Here is a 20761-nt window from a genome sequence, read left to right as displayed (position 1 = left end):
TTTCGCTGTCTGTCATGATGTAGGTGTTCCTGCAATGGTTTGGGTGACTTCAGCTTTTGGGACAGCGAACTCTGAGACCCCTAACTAAAACTGTGCTGTCTGCCAACATATGGGGGGAGTGTAGAAAACTCTCAAAATACTCTTAAAAATACATAATTAGTAAAACGCATCAGCTTTGCCTTGACAGGCATCTCATATTATTATCAGGTGCAGATATCAGTTCCCAGACAACTTCAGTCTTTAAAAAACAGTGCAAAATTGCAACTTCCAGCAGTGAATATTGTATATCATACAGTAGGTATATCAGTGCTTAATGGCTTTTAATTATGTACGTATTAAAATATGTCTGCTAGAGCAGTAGCCTTTTGAATCCCACGTTGATCAAGCGGTACAGGATAAACCATCTAAGTAGTTAAAATTAGGTTTGCAGCAATGATCGATGCATTATAGAGAAAAAACAATGTCCTTTAGGTGTTTCCAGCATATCACGCAGAGACCAATCTGTGTAGGTGTATGCATGTCATCTACATACTTGTTATATTTCACACATTGTCTATGCATCATAGCTTATGTATCACACCGACTGGAGACTACAGTTGATTTAAATAATGCACCATAAACAACATCTGTCATGACAAAGTGTCCTAAAAGTCACTGTGTCTTGCCTCTCGTATGATTTCACATCCAGCCCCCAGATAAAGAGGCAGCACAGCTTTCACGCATCAGACTATTCCCATATCACCACAGCCGTCGTCCGGTGTACTTAATTGGGGCTGTTGGCATCTGTAACAATGGAGAAAAAGAAACAGTAAACAACACTCAGTGTGGCCGAGTGGCAGCAGAATGCGTCGTTGCCATGCCTACCGTTCCTCCGTTCATGACCAGAGCCATCTCAGTGGGTTGGTAGACGTGACCCCTGAAGGCGATGCCAGGCCGAGCGCCCCTCTGGCTGCTGTGGTATGTTCCACTCTGAAGAGCTGAAAGAAGAGTCAAAAGTCAGGGTTCTGGCTACTTATCCGACTGGATGCTTCTTCAGCAGGGTGCAGTTGCTGTACATTAACACTTATATTGAATAACATTAAAGGGGGGGGGGGGGGGGTGGTAACTACCTAGCTTACCTAACCTGGTCTGAGATTAACTGTGTGTCTCTGTTGCTTCGAGCATCACAAAGCAATCTATTTCTCCACTAATCTCATCCCGATAAAAAAACAGAGATTTCTCTTTTCATCCCGGTCCCTTAAAACGTCTCCCTGTCACGGTCACATCATCAACCACAATTTGACAGGTTGGATGGATGCTAACTTAAAATGAGTGTAGAATTAGATGTCAACAAACCTATAAGGCTCGTTACAGCTGGGCTCTGAATCACCCGTATGACAAAGAATCCCTAAATCTCACAGTCATTCAGCTGAAAGGATCATTTATTTTAGTTGTCAGTTGCCAAGCAACCGTGTCCTTCTCTCTAACAGTCGAAGCTTTAGTACCAGACACATTTGAAATACAGTCTGGCTTGGAAAGCTTCCACTTCCTCTGTAACGTTTCTCTCAAACATGTCCAGCGAGACACAAACACGTCACATGGACATACTTGCGCTGTGCTCCTCCATGAAGGTCTGGCTTTCCGCAAAGGGTCGGTGGGAGTGATGCGAAGGCACGTCGTCCCCGAAATTTGCCGGAGGGGTGGCGTGACTGGTGTCAAAGAAGTCTTGCGTGCTGGACTGGGGAGGATTCCGGAGACACAGGTGTGCCTCTGGGATGGCATGGAGCAGCAGCAGGATCCAGCCCTGAATGACCAGGGCCACGGCCAGCGCGGGCTCATCCAACACCTTCACATCCTTCCCTCCTCCTGACCTCTCACCTTTCCCCTTCCCTCTGAGCGCCTGGCTGCCGTACAGGTAGAAGCCTAACCAGGCCACCCACAGCAGTGCCGATGCCAGACTGGACAGGAAGAGCCACACGGCGTTGCATTTCCACCTGTGCTTTTCGCTGTCGTCTCCATCTTCTTCACTCCCACCTGCTCCTTCGGCTCCCATCTCTCCTCCACACAGCACTACTCCCAGAGAGAGTCCCATAGCTATGAGCAACAGTCCCAGGGTGTAGCTGCAAATGAGAGCAAAGTCTAAAGGTGGATAAACGCAGGCTGGGTGGCCCTCCCTGACTACAGTCAATAACACCCATTCAGCTGAAATGATGCCCTGCACCAGAGCAAGGGCCAGACCGAGGGCTGCCAGGGAGCTGCCCGATGGGCTCATCTTACCAGCCACCAGTCTCTTGAGCCTCACGCCCTGCACGAGCAAACTGGAAAAGCACAGGGCAAAAAGGGGCCCCCAGAAAGCTCTGCGGATAACACACAGCACCTGGTTTTTCCCCACCAGGAAAGCCAGGGAGATGGAGAAAATACCCAAAAGGGTGCCCAGGAGCAGGAGAAGAGGCCCCACACCAGAGCGCCTGGAGGGGTCCGAAAGGGAGCGCAGCTTGACCAGCAGGAGCACAGCGAGGACCAGCGAGCTGAGGCCTCCGCTGCAGGCCACGGCTTCCAGAACCACACCCCACACCGACTCCAGGTCGCAGAGCACTCGGTACGAGGGGTCCAGGTCCGCGCTACATCCCTGCGGAGGATTCAGGGGCAGGTGGCCGGAGGCGTAGCTGATCAGTGACAGGAGGCAGATGATGGCGGGGCTGGCGGCCATCTTAGAGAGAAAAGAGAGAAGAGATCTACAAATCAAAGCAGCTGGTGAAAAACGAATACTAATGCATCATTCTATGAATCACAGCACAGGTTGGAAACTGTGCTCCGGAAACGGCTCCATCCAGGAGGCTGTTCTGTATCAGGAATAAATTTATGTGGGTTATTTTTTTTTTTACAGTCACTCAGAAACACACTCACAGAGCAGAAACGCTTTTAGCACTCAGCAAAGGTTTCCATGGAAACTGAAAACAGCGTGGGTTGACAACATTGCACACTGGGCAAGAAGTTGACATTCAATATCCAAAAGCAATGATAAAGACACGCACACACACACACACACACACACACACACACACACTTCTGGGTGTGAAGCTCCCTGACCATCGGTTTTCAATCAGCACCACATGAAATTCCCAACCCTGCACTTCCTAACAACACCAAACTCACCTCGGATGATGTCTGGAATCTTGATGATTGACAGTAAAAGGGCGTCCACCTTTTCAAGTCTGCATCTCTTCATCCGCTTTGTGGAGTTTTGGACTTCACGCACTTACACGAGAGACCTGGTTGCTCAAAGTCATTGTGGCGTCCAGAAGGAGACCCGTCCAACCCTAACCCTTTTAGAAGTCACTGTGGGAGACCAGTTGAATCTCGCCACGATTCGTCCGGCTGCGTCCAGAATACGCAGTTCCTTGACACTTCACGCACCCACGTCCTTCCATGTATTTTCTGTCTTTCTCCCTTCTCTCTCACTGTCTTTGCCTCTCTCTCTCTCGCTCCCTCCCCACATCATACTGGTTCTGCGGAGGTGTCGACAGAGATGCAATCCCAGCTTTAGTTGTCCTCACCCACGCAGCACGATTTGCTCATGCACTTGTCTGACCATGAAGGAAGCAGGAAATATGCGGTATATAATTTTGCTCCTAGCCCGTATTGGTCTCTCGTTATTTCCAGCCCTGAGACTTCCATGTCCTCCTTCATACCACTTACACAAATCTTTCCCATGACCAAAAAGTGGGAGATTCAGCATTTGGAAGAAAGGAAAATGACATCTGTCAGGATGACATTGCAATATACATGAAAGTCAGCATTCAATGACTTTCAAAGGTCAAAACAGAATTCAGTTCAATGAATCTTTGTTTATATAGTGGCTCTTACAACCAAAATAGGTTCTATGGGCTTTACAGAAACCCTGGGCCAGACTCCCAACAAGCAAAAATGGCAAAGAAAAATTCGCTATCACAAAGAAGTTTGCAGACTGGTTTTGGTTTTTTTGTCTCTGGAATTTAGTTATATATTTACACAGGAAACTTTCGACCAGGGACCTGGTCCATGCATCTCCTACCTGATATTACCGTCATCCTGGCATGAACTGAACAGATTCTTGTTCACCTTGTTGGTTTCTGTATTCTTTTGTGGACTTTGAGCCGACTGTTCCCTCTTTCTGTGACGTCCTTCTATTGCTTCGGAGTTTAGATACCAAACTGAAGCTGTATTTAAATCCCAGCAGCATTACAGAGCCTCCATTGTTCGTTCAACATTGAAGACGAGGCCGAAAAGGATGAGGTCTATTGGCGCCACCTGCTGTTTATCTGTATTAATGCACCAATCTGCTGTTAAATTAAGCACTATTTAAGCTGTGGCCGCTGGCCAGTAGGGGGCAATAGGGTACCGCCACCCTCATGTTTTAGAAGAAAACTTTCCTAAGTAAACATATACAGAAAAAAGTTTATAAGTCATTAACAGAGCAGGAGGTTCAGCTAGAACATTTGTTAAACCAGATCACTATTCTTGTAATGAAACATTTAATTAAAAAGGTCACATAACTCATCAAGTGATCAAAATAACAATTTATTTGCATTTATGTATGTCTGAGCAAAGGCCAGACAGTATGTATAGATGCATATCTGCTTTGTATATGTTGAATTCCATATGAAAAGGCTTTTTACTCTTGAGCCGGTCTCACACTGGCTGTGGAGGTCACAGCGTCGCCTTGACTTTTACATGCGTTTGTGAAGGCGCAGGACGGCATTGCAGCAAGGGCAGGTGTGTTCCACGTCCTTGCACGACGGTACACAGAATGGGATCAGGCAGCACGGCCAGATACTGAGGACAAAGTAAGGACAAAGTTTCAGCATGTGTCTGTTATAACTCTGATTGTATAGGTCTCTGAGGCGGAGGTCAGTTCCAGTAAACTGTCCGAGCTGTTTCACTGGTTTCCAGCGTGGTGTTTGCTCAGCAGCATACCACTGACGCATGTGAGGCTCCACCTTCAACAAGCTCAGTGTTTTTACAGCTGAAACTAAGTCACCTTCAGCTTTGTTCTCACCTGTTTCTTTTGAAATCTCTATTTCTATCTTTTCTACAGAGCACGCAGATTAAGAAACGAATGGAATCTCATTAAATTCTGCCCTAGTTAGCCTTTTTTGATGTCTCTTTATTAATGGGAAGCTCTTCACGTAGTAGATACTCCTGGCGCATCCTGGCTGTATTACTCGAAACGGATATTTTATCTCAATATAGATGGCGTTTATGGATACTAACCCGAAGATTCCCAACGCTCCACAGATGACCCAGGTCAGGAGGCCACATTTGTAGTTAACTATAGTGGTGACGCTCTGTCCACAGTGAGGACATGTTATACGTCCAGGAACATCTTGGAGCTGGGACACCATCCCTACGTTGGTGATTACTGGAACTGAGAAACACTCTGTGACGCCCATCAACACCAACATCAACAACAACATTCCAGCCGCGGTTCCAGTAAGAGATTTACCGGTTTGAACAAGCTGGGGCTGCTGTGTCGAGTACATGTGGACCGTCTGAGCTGGATGTGAGGAGGAGATGTTTAGTAGGAGAAGCACATATTCATCAACAGGCTGCAATAACGAGTCCACACAACATCTGACAGTTTAAGACCACAAAATCTGAACCAGCATCTCAATTGTCCTGCGAAAAAGGTTCCAATCAGCCCAACGGCATGAATAAAAGTTGAAATATGTCATAGTCCCAACCTTAATAGTAGGATTCTGGGTTTGAGTATAATATACAATATATTCCTCATCAGATTTTTTAGTCTTTGTTGTCTTTTCTGAAGCCTCTCCTCTACGGTTTTGCTTCATCTTAATCAATTGTCCATTTAAAAAATGTGCTTGGACAAAACTGCCTCGTCTTCTTCGGCTTCCAGGTCGTTTCAAATCGCCGCCCCACAGAAACACCACCTGAGACGGAGATTGGCGTTGATGTGTGAAGCCGTCCTCAGAACACAAACCCCTGCTAACTATAGATGCAAACAAAATAAGAAGAAAGAAGCAGCTGTGTAAAAGGATAAATAAACACAGATTAAGGTTTTGAACATGTACCAGGTTGAGCTTGATAAACTACAGGTTGAGCTTGGACAACTACAGGTGGAGCTTGGACAACTACAGGTGGAGCTTGGATAACTGCAGGTTGAGCTTGGACAACTACAGGTGGAGCTTGGATAACTGCAGGTGGAGCTTGGACAACTACAGGTGGAGCTTGGATAACTGCAGGTTGAGCTTGATAAACTCCAGGTTGAGCTTGAAAAACTCCAGGTTGAGCTTGATTCACTCCCAGGGGAGGACCAGGATACGGTGGTACCGGTAGTTGTTTGTCCATATTTCCTCAGGTTCAAGAAAAGGAGAAAGAAGCAGCTGTGTAAAAGGATAAATAAACACAGATTAAGGTTTTGAACATGTACCAGGTTGAGCTTGGTAAACTACAGGTTGAGCTTGGACAACTACAGGTGGAGCTTGGACAACTACAGGTGGAGCTTGGACAACTGTAGGTGGAGCTTGGACAACTACAGGTGGAGCTTGGATAACTGTAGGTGGAGCTTGGACAACTACAGGTGGAGCTTGGACAACTACAGGTGGAGCTTGGATAACTGCAGGTTGGGCTTGGACAACTACAGGTGGAGCTTGGATAACTGCAGGTTGAGCTTGATAAACTCCAGGTTGAGCTTGAAAAACTCCAGGCTGAGCTTGATTCACTCCCAGGGGAGGACCAGGATACGGTGGTACCGGTAGTTGTTTGTCCATATTTCCTCAGGTTCAAGAAAAGGAGAAAGAAGAAAGAAGCAGCTGTGTAAAAGGATAAATAAACACAGATTAAGGTTTTGAACATGTACCAGGTTGAGCTTGATAAACTACAGGTTGAGCTTGGACAACTACAGGTGGAGCTTGGATAACTGCAGGTGGAGCTTGGACAACTACAGGTGGAGCTTGGACAACTACAGGTGGAGCTTGGACAACTACAGGTGGAGCTTGGATAACTGTAGGTGGAGCTTGGACAACTACAGTTGGAGCTTGGACAACTACAGGTTGAGCTTGGATAACTGCAGGTTGAGCTTGATAAACTCCCAGGGGAGGACCAGGATACGGTGGTGCCAGTAGTAGTTTGTCCATATTTCCCTCAGGTTCAAGAAAAGGAGGCCTGTGTGACAGAAGAACCCCACCGTAGTGAGAATTAGCTTAAATGAAAGAAATAGGCTTAAATGAGCTGGTGATGGGTTTTTATCAGAGGCTGAAATGTCGAGCATGGGTAAAATGTTTACACCCACGGCCTCTCTGGGCCTTTTAAATGTACATAAGCTTGTGAAACTCAGAAACCAACAAGAAAACAAGAAAAACAAGAACCTCCCCTTTCCACTGTTACAGGAATATGGATTCTGCATTCTGGAGTTTACAAATCAGTTTATTTTTTTCCAAGGGATTTAAAAATCCTCAGTTGAGTTGACAGACGTACAGGTTCAGCCGGGGTAGCAGCAGTTTCACATCAGGTTGTATTTACAGGAAAAGGCACAGCTGGTTGGATTTGAGCCAAGTGGAATCCACTCAGACCTGTTCTTGAATGACTGGTTTTCAGCCGTGTCTCTGCATCTGTTCTTTTTACGTTCCTCTTATGTTCTTATCTGGATGTCATGTATACTATTTGGCAGCACGATTCATAACCCCCCCCCCCCCCCCCCCCCCCCCCACACACACACACACACACACACACACATACACAGACACACACACACACACACATGCTATCCTCACACGACAGACAAATGCAATATTCGTCAGTTTTTGATTAGTTTGTGTTCAGAAACGGAATATTCACGTTCGTCTCATCTTAATGAGTTTTTTTTTTTTTAATTTAAAAGGGTTTTGAAATCCTCTCAAAAGAAAGCAGATGAATGGTTGCTTACGTTGCTGGAGGAGAGAGAGGTCCCGGGACCGAAGGCAGGAAGGTCAGCGCTGAAGCCCGGAGGGTGGAGCAGCCTCCTCTTAAAGGTGGAGGTGTGGATCTATTTCTGCATGCCATTGCAGTAATAGGCTGGTTTATATCTGCGTTTCTTTCTTTCTCTTTTTTTTTTTTTACCTCATCTTCAGCTCTGGATCGCCGTTAGCAGACAGAAGTGAATAAAACAGTTATGGGAAATATGATTTCAAATATTGTTATTCTGATTTGGAGACTTTCAACAGCGGATTTTTTTTTTTTTTTTTTTTTTTTTTTTAATCCAATTCCTTCGTGTCCACGACCACATAAAAAATGATTCTGCTGCTGGATGAGTAACAGGTCACAGGGAATGGATGAATACTAATGTAAAGGAAATTGGAAAGCAGAAACACCCCCACGCTCATCTCGTCTGGAATAATAATTTTTTTGTGTGTGTGATGAATAAATGTCTATATTTCTGATATTTGAGCCGCGGGTATAACTGTCCTTAATGTCTCCTGAGAGCAGGAGACTAAACCTGATGCACCGGAACAAAAAGAAGATGCGCGCTGGTTGGTTTAAAGTTAAAAATCCAGATGTGCGTGGGTGCGGCGCCACCAGCAGATGGCCCTGTGCGGTCACCTGTCAGCCCAGCACATCAAGAGAGTCTCAGAGAGCCCAGTCCCTCAGACCAGCCGGGTTTCCCGTCCTCTCAAAAAGATAACGAGGCGAGTGGGACCCCAGGTGAGAGGGGTCTCGACCTGGTCAGTAACAAAACACGGCTGGATCACGGCCCTCGATGACTGGGTTCCGACCCTCCTGCCGTAGGAGAAGGATGAATCTCATGGAGAGTTCTTCTCTCTACCCGAAACAAGGAGCAGTTTTCAGCCGTCATTTAAGATGATTTCCAATTACGGTGTAAAAGACTTTAAACACGCTGGTTTATTCTTTAAAAAACAACAACAAACTGACTTGATCTGAGTTGGTGGAAGTCTTCTGGCAGCAGTGGAGGAACTACTCTGGTTAAATCAGGGACCTGCTTTAATCCCCCCGAAGCCCTTTCTCACCTACCCTGCCAACATGAATAAAGCTCCAGCGCTGCTGCAGAAATTTAGATATTTAATAAGTCTGTTTATCCGTGAGAGGTCAAATGGGCAAGAAAATGCACGGTCGCTGCATGGACATAGTGAACTCTAGCTAACAGGTGGTCACGTCAACGTAATAGCTAAAGTCCATTTACATCACAAATCTCATCTTCTTGACCACTTTATCCCTTTCGGAGTGATGGGAAGAGTACACAAGGGATGAGGCAGGGCCCCATGCATTTGAACCTTGCTCAAGGGTACCTCGGCAGTGCTCTAAAGCACTCTGTTTTGGATGCCCTGGGGCTTGAACCAAGAACCCTCTGCGCTGCAGGGTAGGTCCCAACAGACTGAGCTAAACACAAAAGTAAAAGGCTCAAGGGCTTAAATTAAATCTCCCCAATATCCGCGTCAGCGAAAGGTCGAAAAATTCGATATTTGCTCATAACGAGCAAAAGCATAGAAGGCAAAAACGTATATGTCACCTTTGATAAAAAAGCAAATGAATAAAATGGCCAAAAGTACACTTAAAACAGAATCAAGAAGACAATTAAATTGGAAAGAAGCGAGCAGAATAAGAATAACGAGGCTTTATTGTGAGGGATATTTTTAAAATACGACACATTTATCATCACCTCTTTGGCTTTGCACAGAAATGCCGTAGTTTTAGCAATATTAATTTGCTTTACATGTGCAGAAAGCTGAAAATGACATCATTGTTTATAAATAGACCACTTTTCATCACTGCGTGATCTATTTTAAATTGAGATGAAGAGGATTGGGGACATTGATGAGCCCCAGATGTCCTCACAGCTGAATGTGGCAGAAGAGTCCATGCAAACTTTAAATAATTACAACTGCATTTACACACTAATTCATTCACCAAGGTGGGAGTGTCTGGCGGTCTGCCCTGCGACCTGACCTTTACAGGTGGAATTAGAGCCCAGACAGTCCTGTTCGGGTCTCGTGCACGGTGGAAAATGCACCGTGTTGATGGTAACATGTATGCTTACTGACCTGGAAGGTGGTGACGATGGAGGCCTCTGTCAGGTTGAGGTTGCCCGGTCAGTTTCCTGGAGTTTCTGCTGCTGTCACTCCGAAAGGCCCCGCCTCTTTCTGTGTAGCCCCGCCCCTCTCATTCTAGTGGTCCTGATAATGTTGCCCCGTCTATTTCATGATGACGGCTCTTCTTCAGCACTTCTTTCCATAATTCTAGTTATTAAGGTCTTTGTTGTTTAACTTTTCTGCCTTTATTTTCTACAGAAAGCAGAAGCTGCTTCTCGGGAACTTTGTCTCTTCAAGGTAACACAGGGTGTGACTCGTTAGGGGATTTTCTTTTTGTATTTTAATTGCGATCAACATTTATTCAAGCCACAGGCGTACTCACAAGGACTCTCCACATACCCCATGATGGCTTAATTATTATTTGGCAAAGATGACACATTAGCTCAGTGAATGAAACCCTGAAGAATGAAGAGTGGCACTCGTTGGACTTTCCCATTTGAGCTTGTCTGCCTTTTTATGTTTTTCACCTCATATCTTGCTTAATACTTTTACCAAAATACCTGAAAATGGACAGCTTTAGAATTTTGATCTTTTTGAAAGAAACCAGGTGGGAGATTTCAGACCGTGGCCAGAAATAGAGCCAAATAATGGCAGAACCTACTTTTATTTAAAGTACTTATTCATTTTATCCTACTTTATTTTGCTTTACACATGGCCCAGATCCTCTAATTAATTATACGTTTTAAATTATTTTAATTTATAACTCCAGAGAACTAAAGAGATGCAGTAGCTTTAATATGCAGACTGCATAAAAACAAAGGTCCCAAAAACATAATATAAACATATATTGAAGAGTCATTGAGCCGAATACAAGTTATTATATAATTTTATAATACAGTTATTTTAGATCTCATTATGTGGGAACTTTACCTTTGTGTTACCCTTGTGTTGTAGTAAGGTTTTAAAACAGACAAAAACTGTTGAGGGAATCCAAACACGCAACTCGGAACCGTTCTTCTTGCGTCCGGGACAATGGCTCAGATATTATAAATAGCATTCACGCATGCAAAGGACGCACGGCGGCCCCGTCAGGCGGGTGCACAAGCCTGGTGAAAAGGGCAGTTCTAATCTGTTCTTTTTTTGTTCCTCTTATCAAAGAGGACCCTAACCCCCCCCCCCCCCCCCCCACACACACACACACACACACACACACACACACACAAAACCCTGCAATTCCTAACAACACCAAACTCACCTCGGATGATGTCTGGAATCTTGATGATTGACAGTAAAAGGGGCGTCCACCTTTTCAAGTCTGCATCTCTTCATCCGCTTTGTGGAGTTTTGGACTTCACGCACTTACACGAGAGACCTGGTTGCTCAAAGTCATTGTGGCGTCCAGAAGGAGACCCGTCCAACCCTAACCCTTTTAAAAGTCACTGTGGGAGACCAGTTGAATCTCGCCACGATTCGTCCGGCTGCGTCCACAATACACAGTTCTGATGCATTCCTTGACACTTCACACACCCACGTCCTTCCATGTATTTTCTGTCTTTCTCCCTTCTCTCTCACTGTCTTTGCCTCTCTCTCTCTCGCTCCCTCCCCACATCATACTGGTTCTGCGGAGGTGTCGACAGAGATGCAATCCCAGCTTTAGTTGTCCTCACCCACGCAGTACGATTTGCTCATGCACTTGTCTGACCATGAAGGAAGCAGGAAATATGCGGGATATCATTTTGCTCCTAGCCCGTATTGGTCTCTCGTTATTTCCAGCCCTGAGACTTCCATGTCCTCCTTCATACCACTTACACAAATCTTTCCCATGACCAAAAAGTGGGAGATTCAGCATTTGGAAGAAAGGAAAATGACATCTGTCAGGATGACATTGCAATATGAAAGTCAGCATTCAATGACTTTCAAAGGTCAAAACAGAATTCAGTTCAATTAATCTTTGTTTATATAGTGGCTCTTACACCTACCTGATATTACCGTCATCCTGGCATGAACTGAACAGATTCTTGTTCACCTTGTTGGTTTCTGTATTCTTTTGTGGACTTTGAGCCGACTGTTCCCCCTTTCTGTGACGTCCTTCTATTGCTTCGGAGTTTAGATACCAAACTGAAGCTGTATTTAAATCCCAGCAGCATTACAGAGCCTCCATTGTTCGTTCAACATTGAAGACGAGGCCGAAAAGGATGAGGTGTATTGGCGCCACCTGCTGTTTATCTGTATTAATGCACCAATCTGCTGTTAAATTAAGCACAATTTAAGCAGTGGCCGCTGGCCAGTAGGGGGCAATAGGGTACCGCCACCCTCATGTTTTAGAAGAAAACTTTCCTAAGTAAACATATACAGAAAAAAGTTTAAAAGTCATTAACAGAGCAGGAGGTTCAGCTGGAACATTTATCAAACCAGATCACACCGATGCTGTCTATAAGAAGGCCATGAGCAGACTCTAGTTCCTCAGGAGACTCAGGTCCTTCAGTGTTTGCAGCAGGATGCTCCACATGTTCTACCAGTCTCTCCTGGCTAGCACCATCTTCTTTGCTGTAGTGTGCTGGGGTGCAGGCATTAAAGCTAAGGATGCCAACAGACTCAACAAACTCATTAAAAAGGCAGGGTCTGTTGTTGGCTGTAGACTTGATAACTTGCACGAGGTGGTGAGGGACAGGATGGTGTTGAAACTGCTGACAATCATGGACAATCCCTCCCACCCCCTCCATAACACAGTGGACAAACTGAGGAGCAGCTTCAGCAGCAGACTCCCGCAGCCTCGCTGCTCTAAGGAACGGTACAGGAAGTCCTTCCTGCCGTCCGCCATCAGACTATATAACTCATCCAAACCCAGCCAATAACAATAACTGTGTAATGTTCATGTTGTAATTTTATTTCTATTTTATTCTATATTTATGTATATATGCTTATAATGCTTATAATATGTATATATTATATTATGTATATACTGTATATATATATATGCTTACAATATATGCTGTATATTTCCTTTAACATCTGTATTTATTTATTCTGTTTCTATACTTTGTATAGGGTGCTATTACAATTCAATTTCCCCACGGGGATTAATAAAATTTGTCTTAATCTTAATCTTAATCACTATTCTTGTAATGAAACATTTAATTAAAAAGGTCACATAACTCATCAAGTGATCAAAATAACAATTTATTGGCATATATGTATATCTGAGAAAGGGCAGACAGTATGTATAGATGCATATCTGCTTTGAATATGTTGAATTCCATATGAAAAGGCTTTTTACTCTTGAGCCGGTCTCACACTGGCTGTGGAGGTCACAGCGTCGCCTTGACTTTACATGCGTTTGTGAATGTGCAGGACGGCATTGCAGCAAGGGCAGGTGTGTTCCGCGTCCTTGCACGACGATACACAGAATGGGATCAGGCAGCACGGCCAGATACTGAGGACAAAGTAAGGGCAAAGTTTCAGCATGTGTCTGTTATAACTCTGATTGTATAGGTCTCTGAGGTGGACGTCAGCTCCAGTAAACTGTCCGAGCTGTTTCACTGGTTTCTAGCGTGGTGTTTGCTCAGCAGCATACCACTGACGCATGTGAGGCTCCACCTTCAACAAGCTCAGTGTTTCTACAGCTGAAATAAGTCACCTTCAGCTTTGTTCTCACCTGTTTCTTTTGAAATCTCTATTTCTATCTTTTCTACAGAGCACACAGATTAAGAAACGATTGGAATCTCATTAAATTCTGCCCTAGTTAGCCTTTTTGATGTCTCTTTATTAATGGGAAGCTCTTCACGTAGTAGAGACTCCTATTTTGTCTCCATATTTTATCTCAATATAGATGGCGTTTATGGACACTCACAAGAAGATTCCCAACACTCCACAGATGACCCAGGTCATGACGCCACATTTGTAGTTAACTCTAGTGATGCCGCTCCGTCCACATTGAGGACATGTTATATGTCCAGGAACATCTTGGAGCTGGGGCATCATCGCTACGCTGGTGATTACTGGAATTGAGAAACACTCTGTGAGGAGATGTTTAGTAGGAGAAGCACATATTCATCAACAGGCTGCAATAACGAGTCCACACAACATCTGACAGTTTACGACCACAAAATCTGAACCAGCATCTCAATCGTCCTGCAAAAAAGGTTCCAATCAGCCCAACAGCATGAATAAAAGTTGAAATATGTCATAGTCCCAACCTTAATAGTAGGATTCTGGGTTTGAGTATAATATACAATATATTCCTCATCAGATTTGTTAGTCTTTGTTGTCTTTTCTGAAGCCTCTCCTCTACGGTTTTGCTTCATCTTAATCAATTGTCCATTTAAAAAATGTGCTTGGACAAAACTGCCTCGTCTTCTTCGGCTTCCGGGTCGTTTCAAATCGCCGCCCCACAGAAACGCCACCTGAGACGGAGACTGGCGTTGATGTGTGAAGCCGTCCTCAGAACACAAACCCCTGCTAACTATAGATGCAAACAAAATAAGAAGAAAGAAGCAGCTGTGTAAAAGGATAAATAAACACAGATTAAGGTTTTGAACATGTACCAGGTTGAGCGTGGACAACTACAGGTTGAGCTTGGACAACTGTAGGTGGAGCTTGGACAACTACAGGTGGAGCTTGGACAATTGTAGGTGGAGCTTGGACAACTACAGGTGGAGCTTGGATAACTGTAGGTGGAGCTTGGACAACTGTAGGTGGAGCTTGGACAACTACAGGTGGAGCTTGGATAACTGCAGGTTGAGCTTGATAAACTCCCAGGGGAGGACCAGGATACGGTGGTGCCAGTAGTTTGTCCATATTTCCCTCAGGTTCAAGAAAAGGAGGCCTGTGTGACAGAAGAACCCCACCGTAGTGAGAATTAGCTTAAATGAAAGAAATAGGCTTAAATGAGCTGGTGATGGGTTTTTATCAGAGGCTGAAATGTCGAGCATGGGTAAAATGTTTACACCTACGGCCTCTCTGGGCCTTTTAAATGTACATAAGCTTGTGAAACTCAGAAACCAACAAGAAAACAAGAAAAACAAGAACCTCCCCTTTCCACTGTTACAGGAATATGGATTCTGCATTCTGGAGTTTACAAAGCTCATCAGTTTATTTTTTTTCCAAGGGATTTAAAAATCCTCAGTTGAGTTGACAGACGTACAGGTTCAGCCGGGGTAGCAGCAGTTTCACATCAGGTTGTATTTACAGGAAAAGGCACAGCTGGTTGGATTTGAGCCGAGTGGAATCCACTCAGACCTGTTCTTGAATGACTGGTTTTCAGCCGTGTCTCTGCATCTGTTCTTTTTACGTTCCTCTTATGTTCTTATCTGGATGTCATGTATACTATTTGGCAGCACGATTCATAACCCCCCCACCCCACCCCCCCACACACACACACATACACATACACAGACATACACACACACACACACACACACACACACACACACACACGCTATCCTCACACGACAGACAGATGCAATATTCGTCAGTTTTTGATTAGTTTGCGTTCAGAAACGGAATATTCACGTTCGTCTCATCTTAATGAGTTTTTTTTATTTATTTAAATCATAAATAAAAATTTTTTTTAAAAATCCTCTCAAAAGAAAGCAGATGAATGGTTGCTTACGTTGCTGGAGGAGAGAGAACCGGGTCCCAGGACCGAAGGCAGGAAGGTCAGCGATGAAGCCCGGAGGGTGGAGCAGCCTCCTCTTAAAGGTGGAGGTGTGGATCTATTTCTGCATGCCATTGCAGTAATAGGCTGGTTTATATCTGCGTTTCTTTCTTTCTCTTTTTTTTTTTTTTTACCTCATCTTCAGCTCTGGATCGCCTTTAGCAGACAGAAGTGAATAAAACAGTTATGGGAAATATGATTTCAAATATTGTTATTCTGATTTGGAGACTTTCAACAGCGGATTTTTTTTATTTTATTTAAAAAAAAAATCCAATTCCTTCGTGTCCACGACCACATAAAAATGATTGCTGCTATGACAGTTCGGTGGTTATGAGAATCTGCTGGATGAGTAACAGGTCACAGGGAATGGATGAATACTAATGTAAAGGAAATTGGAAAGCAGAAACGCCCCCACGCTCATCTCGTCTGGAAAATTAATTTTTTTGTGTGTGTGATGAATAAATGTCTATATTTCTGATATTTGAGCCGCGGGTATAACTGTCCTTAATGTCTCCTGAGAGCAGGAGACTAAACCTGATGCAGCGGAACAAAAAGAAGATGCGCGCTGGTTGGTTTAAAGTTAAAAATCCAGATGTGCGTGGGTGCGGCGCCACCAGCAGATGGCCCTGTGCGGTCACCTGTCAGCCCAGCACATCAAGAGAGTCTCAGAGAGCCCAGTCCCTCAGACCAGCCGGGTTTCCCGTCCTCTCAAACCGATAACGAGGCGAGTGGGACCCCAGGTGAGAGGGGTCTCGACCTGGTCAGTAACAAAACACGGCTGGATCACGGCCCTCGATGACTGGGTTCCGACCCTCCTGCCGTAGGAGAAGGATGAATCTCATGGAGAGTTCTTCTCTCTACCCGAAACAAGGAGCAGTTTTCAGCCGTCATTTAAGATGATTTCCAATTACGGTGTAAAAGACTTTAAACACGCTGGTTTATTCTTTAAAAAACAACAACAAACTGACTTGATCTGAGTTGGTGGAAGTCTTCTGGCAGCAGTGGAGGAACTACTCTGGTTAAATCAGGGACCTGCTTTAATCCCCCCGAAGCCCTTTCTCACCTACCCTGCCAACATGAATAAAGCTCCAGCGCTGCTGCAGAAATTTAGATATTTAATAAGTCTGTTTATCCGTGAGAGGTCAAATGGGCAAGAAAATGCACGGTCGCTGCATGGACATAGTGAACTCTAGCTAACAGGTGGTCACGTCAACGTAATAGCAAAAGTCCATTTACATCACAAATCTCATCTTCTTGACCACTTTATCCCTTTCGGAGTGATGGGAAGGGTACACAAGGGATGAGGCAGGGCCCCATGCATTTGAACCTTGCTCAAGGGTACCTCGGCAGTGCTCTAAAGCACTCTGTTTTGGATGCCCTGGGGCTTGAACCAATTACCAAGAACCCTCTGCGCTGCAGGGTAGGTCCCAACAGACTGAGCTAAACACAAAAGTAAAAGGCTCAAGGGCTTAAATTAAATCTCCCCAATATCCGCGTCAGCGAAAGGTCGAAAAATTTGATATTTGCTCATAACGAGCAAAAGCATAGAAGGCAAAAACGTATATGTCACCTTTGATAAAAAAGCAAATGAATAAAATGGCCAAAAGTACACTTAAAACAGAATCAAGAAGACAATTAAATTGGAAAGAAGCGAGCAGAATAAGAATAACGAGGCTTTATTGTGAGGGATATTTTTAAAATACGACACATTTATCATCACCTCTTTGGCTTTGCACAGAAATGCTGTAGTTTTAGCAATATTAATTTGCTTTACATGTGCAGAAAGCTGAAAATGATATCATTGTTTATAAATAGACCACTTTTCATCACTGCGTGATCTATTTTAAATTGAGATGAAGAGGATTGGGGACACTGATGAGCCCCAGATGTCCTCACAGCTGAATGTGGCAGAAGAGTCCATGCAAACTTTAGATAATTACAACTGCATTTACACACTAATTCATTCACCAAGGTGGGAGTGTCTGGCAGTCTGCCCTGCGACCTGACCTTTACAGGTGGAATTAGAGCCCAGACAGTCCTGTTCGGGTCTCGTGCATGGTGGAAAATGCACCGTGTTGATGGTAACATGCATGTTTACTGACCTGGAAGGTGGTGACGATGGAGGCCTCTGTCAGGTCGAGCCGGTGTCCCGTCAGTTTCCTGGAGTTTCTGCTGCTGTCACTCACTTTGTTGTTTAACTTTTCTGCCTTTATTTTCTACAGAAAGCAGAAGCTGCTTCTCGTGAACTTTGTCTCTTCAAGGTAACACAGGGTGTGACTCGTTAGGGGATTTTCTTTTTGTATTTTAATTGCGATCAACATTTATTCAAGCCACAGGCGTACTCACAAGGACTCTCCACATACCCCATGATGGCTTAATTATTATTTGGCAAAGATGACACATTAGCTCAGTGAATGAAACCCTGAAGAATGAAGAGTGGCACTCGTTGGACTTTCCCATTTGAGCTTGTCTGCCTTTTTATGTTTTTCACCTCATATCTTGCTTAATACTTTTACCAAAATACCTGAAAATGGACAGCTTTAGAATTTTGATCTTTTTGAAAGAAACCAGGTGGGAGATTTCAGACCGTGGCCAGAAATAGAGCCAAATAATGGCAGAACTTACTTTTATTTAAAGTACTTATTCATTTTATCCTACTTTATTTTGCTTTACACATGGCCCAGATCCTCTAATTAATTATACGTTTTAAATTATTTTAATTTATAACTCCAGAGAACTAAAGAGATGCAGTAGCTTTAATATGCAGACTGCATAAAAACAAAGGTCCCAAAAACATAATATAAACTTATATTGAAGAGTCATTGAGCCGAATACAAGCAATTAAACAATGTTTGGCTTTGTGGATGGAAACAAAAGATCACTTTGAATTGCTGTTTTACATAGTTGACACCTTTTAAGCAAAGGAAGGGATACTGATGAAGAAAAACAATGCCCAAAAGCCTCAAAGACCCAATGTCCCCTGCAGACTTTGGATGTCTCTTTCCCCCAAAAAACACATTTGCATGTAAATTCAAAGCAGCTCAAGCATTTTCATAAAGGGTGGACGCACATCTTGAACCGTTCAAAGAATGTCAGCGTATTTATGCAGAGTAAATCATCTACCAACACATCCAATAAACAAATACACAACTTCAATAAAGAAATCCCTTAGAGTTTGTGTGTGCAGAGCGAACCCAAGAGTGTTGGAAACCGTAGGTCACAGCATCAAGGTAAAACGAAACATTTATTACAGTTATTTTAGATCTCATTATGTGGGAACTTTACCTTTGTGTTACCCTTGTGTTGTAGTAAGGTTTTAAAACAGACAAAAACTGTTGAGGGAATCCAAACACGCAACTCGGAACCGTTCTTCTTGCGTCCGGGACAATGGCTCAGATATTATAAATAGCATTCACGCATGCAAAGGACGCACGGCGGCCCCGTCAGGCGGGTGCACAAGCCTGGTGAAAAGGGCAGTTCACACACACACACACACAAAACCCTGCAATTCCTAACAACACCAAACTCACCTCGGATGATGTCTGGAATCTTGATGATTGACAGTAAAAGGGGCGTCCACCTTTTCAAGTCTGCATCTCTTCATCCGCTTTGTGGAGTTTTGGACTTCACGCACTTACACGAGAGACCTGGTTGATCAAAGTCATTGTGGCGTCCAGAAGGAGACCCGTCCAACCCTAACCCTTTTAGAAGTCACTGTGGGAGACCAGTTGAATCTCGCCACGATTCGTCCGGCTGCGTCCAGAATACGCAGTTCTGATGCATTCCTTGACACTTCACACACCCACGTCCTTCCATGTATTTTCTGTCTTTCTCCCTTCTCTCTCACTGTCTTTGCCTCTCTCTCTCTCGCTCCCTCCCCACATCATACTGGTTCTGCGGAGGTGTCGACAGAGATGCAATCCCAGCTTTAGTTGTCCTCACCCACGCAGTACGATTTGCTCATGCACTTGTCTGACCATGAAGGAAGCAGGAAATATGCGGGATATAATTTTGCTCCTAGCCCGTATTGGTCTCTCGTTATTTCCAGCCCTGAGACTTCCATGTCCTCCTTCATACCACTTACACAAATCTTTCCCATGACCAAAAAGTGGGAGATTCAGCATTTGGAAGAAAGGAAAATGACATCTGTCAGGATGACATTGCAATATACATGAAAGTCAGCATTCAATGACTTTCAAAGGTCAAAACAAAATTCAGTTCAATGAATCTTTGTTTATATAGTGGCTCTTACAACCAAAATAGGTTCTATGGGCTTTACAGAAACCCTGGGCCAGACTCCCAACAAGCAAAAGTGGCAAAGAAAAATTCGCTATCACGAAGAAGTTTGCAGACTGGTTTTTGTTTTTTGTCTCTGGAATTTAGTTATATATTTACACAGGAAACTTTCTACCAGGGACCTGGTCCGTGCATCTCCTACCTGATATTACCGTCATCCTGGCATGAACTGAACAGATTCTTGTTCACCTTGTTGGTTTCTGTATTCTTTTGTGGACTTTGAGCCGACTGTTCCCCCTTTCTGTGACGTCCTGGGGTGCAGGTGTTAAAGCTAAGGATGCCAACAGACTCAACAAACTCATTAAAAAGGCAGGGTCTGTTGTTGGCTGTAGACTTGATAACTTGCACGAGGTGGTGAGGGACAGGATGGTGTTGAAACTGCTGACAATCATGGACAATCCCTCCCACCCCCTCCATTACACAGTGGACAAACTGAGGAGCAGCTTCAGCAACAGACTCCCGCAGCCTCGCTGCTCTAAGGAACGGTACAGGAAGTCATTCCTGCCGTCCGCCATCAGTCTGTATAACTCATCCAAACCCAGCCAATAACAATAACTGTGTAATGTTCATGTTGTAATTTCATTTCTATTTTATTCTATATTTATGTATATATGCTTATAATGCTTATAATATGTATATATTATATTATGTATATATATATATATGCTTATAACGTCTGTATTTATTTATTCTGTTTCTATACTTTGTATAGGGTGCTATTACAATTCAATTTCCCCACGGGGATGAATAAAGTTTGTCTTAATCTTAATCTTAATCACTATTCTTGTAATGAAACACTTAATTAAAA

At 44.0% G+C, this 20761-nt stretch overlaps 2 protein-coding genes and 1 long non-coding RNA gene across 21 annotated transcripts; all 3 read right to left on the bottom strand.

Annotated features, from left to right (window-relative positions):
• Positions 1-307: 307 nt before the first annotated feature.
• gprc5bb (G protein-coupled receptor, class C, group 5, member Bb) lies at positions 308-12197 on the bottom strand. 5 transcript variants are annotated; one of them, XM_029850711.1, is made up of 5 exons: positions 11981-12197; positions 11257-11872; positions 1588-2689; positions 865-977; positions 308-783 (listed from the first exon to the last, which is right to left on the bottom strand). In XM_029850711.1, exons 3-5 carry the CDS (start codon positions 2687-2689, stop codon positions 739-741), a joined length of 1260 nt encoding a protein of 419 aa, XP_029706571.1. In that variant the 5' UTR covers positions 11257-11872; positions 11981-12197; the 3' UTR covers positions 308-738. The 5 variants fall into 5 exon arrangements, with proteins under 5 accessions (XP_029706571.1, XP_029706572.1, XP_029706568.1 ...); XM_029850712.1 differs by having other exon boundaries at positions 11257-11816; XM_029850708.1 differs by lacking the exons at positions 11257-11872; positions 11981-12197 and adding exons at positions 3136-3740; positions 4034-4291.
• Positions 4521-11173, bottom strand: LOC115253269 (lipopolysaccharide-induced tumor necrosis factor-alpha factor homolog). Of its 6 annotated transcripts, none has more exons than XM_029850715.1 (6): positions 7904-11173; positions 6839-7143; positions 6410-6754; positions 5465-5515; positions 5233-5386; positions 4521-4794 (listed from the first exon to the last, which is right to left on the bottom strand). In XM_029850715.1, exons 1-6 carry the CDS (start codon positions 8017-8019, stop codon positions 4689-4691), a joined length of 1077 nt encoding a protein of 358 aa, XP_029706575.1. In that variant the 5' UTR covers positions 8020-11173; the 3' UTR covers positions 4521-4688. The 6 variants fall into 6 exon arrangements, with proteins under 6 accessions (XP_029706575.1, XP_029706574.1, XP_029706577.1 ...); XM_029850714.1 differs by having other exon boundaries at positions 5233-5515; positions 7904-8775; positions 10014-11173; XM_029850717.1 differs by lacking the exon at positions 6410-6754.
• Positions 12198-13175: 978 nt separating the features above from the next.
• LOC115253270 (uncharacterized) lies at positions 13176-20206 on the bottom strand. Of its 10 annotated transcripts, none has more exons than XR_003891553.1 (7): positions 20096-20206; positions 17760-19747; positions 16296-16514; positions 15613-15813; positions 14546-14826; positions 13852-13999; positions 13176-13434 (listed from the first exon to the last, which is right to left on the bottom strand). It is a non-coding gene; the product is annotated as an uncharacterized lncRNA (long non-coding RNA). The 10 variants fall into 10 exon arrangements; XR_003891554.1 differs by having other exon boundaries at positions 17760-19803; positions 20096-20202; XR_003891559.1 differs by having other exon boundaries at positions 15613-15721; positions 15792-15813; positions 17760-20185.
• Positions 20207-20761: the final 555 nt, after the last annotated feature.

This window comes from Takifugu rubripes, chromosome 17 (genome assembly GCF_901000725.2).
Source record: "Takifugu rubripes chromosome 17, fTakRub1.2, whole genome shotgun sequence".
In the NCBI taxonomy this organism is placed as follows: Eukaryota; Metazoa; Chordata; class Actinopteri; order Tetraodontiformes; family Tetraodontidae; genus Takifugu; species Takifugu rubripes.
This window is presented reverse-complemented; position numbering and strand designations above follow the sequence as displayed.

What these genes read in the sequence shown, in the direction of transcription:
- gprc5bb (XM_029850711.1), bottom strand. Translation starts at nt 2,689, where the DNA reads ATGGCCGCCAGCCCCGCCATCATCTGCCTCCTGTCACTGATCAGCTAC. An exon ending in CATGGAGGAGCACAGCGCAA is followed by an intron (nt 978 to 1,587) that starts GTATGTCCATGT and finishes CTCTTCTTTCAG; the next exon opens with CTCTTCAGAGTGGAACATAC. An exon ending in TGGTCATGAACGGAGGAACG is followed by an intron (nt 784 to 864) that starts GTAGGCATGGCA and finishes CCATTGTTACAG; the next exon opens with ATGCCAACAGCCCCAATTAA.
- LOC115253269 (XM_029850714.1), bottom strand. Translation starts at nt 8,019, where the DNA reads ATGGCATGCAGAAATAGATCCACACCTCCACCTTTAAGAGGAGGCTGC. An exon ending in CCTCTCTCTCCTCCAGCAAC is followed by an intron (nt 7,144 to 7,903) that starts GTAAGCAACCAT and finishes TCTGTCACACAG; the next exon opens with GCCTCCTTTTCTTGAACCTG. An exon ending in GGAGCGTTGGGAATCTTCGG is followed by an intron (nt 4,795 to 5,232) that starts GTTAGTATCCAT and finishes CTTTGTCCTCAG; the next exon opens with TATCTGGCCGTGCTGCCTGA.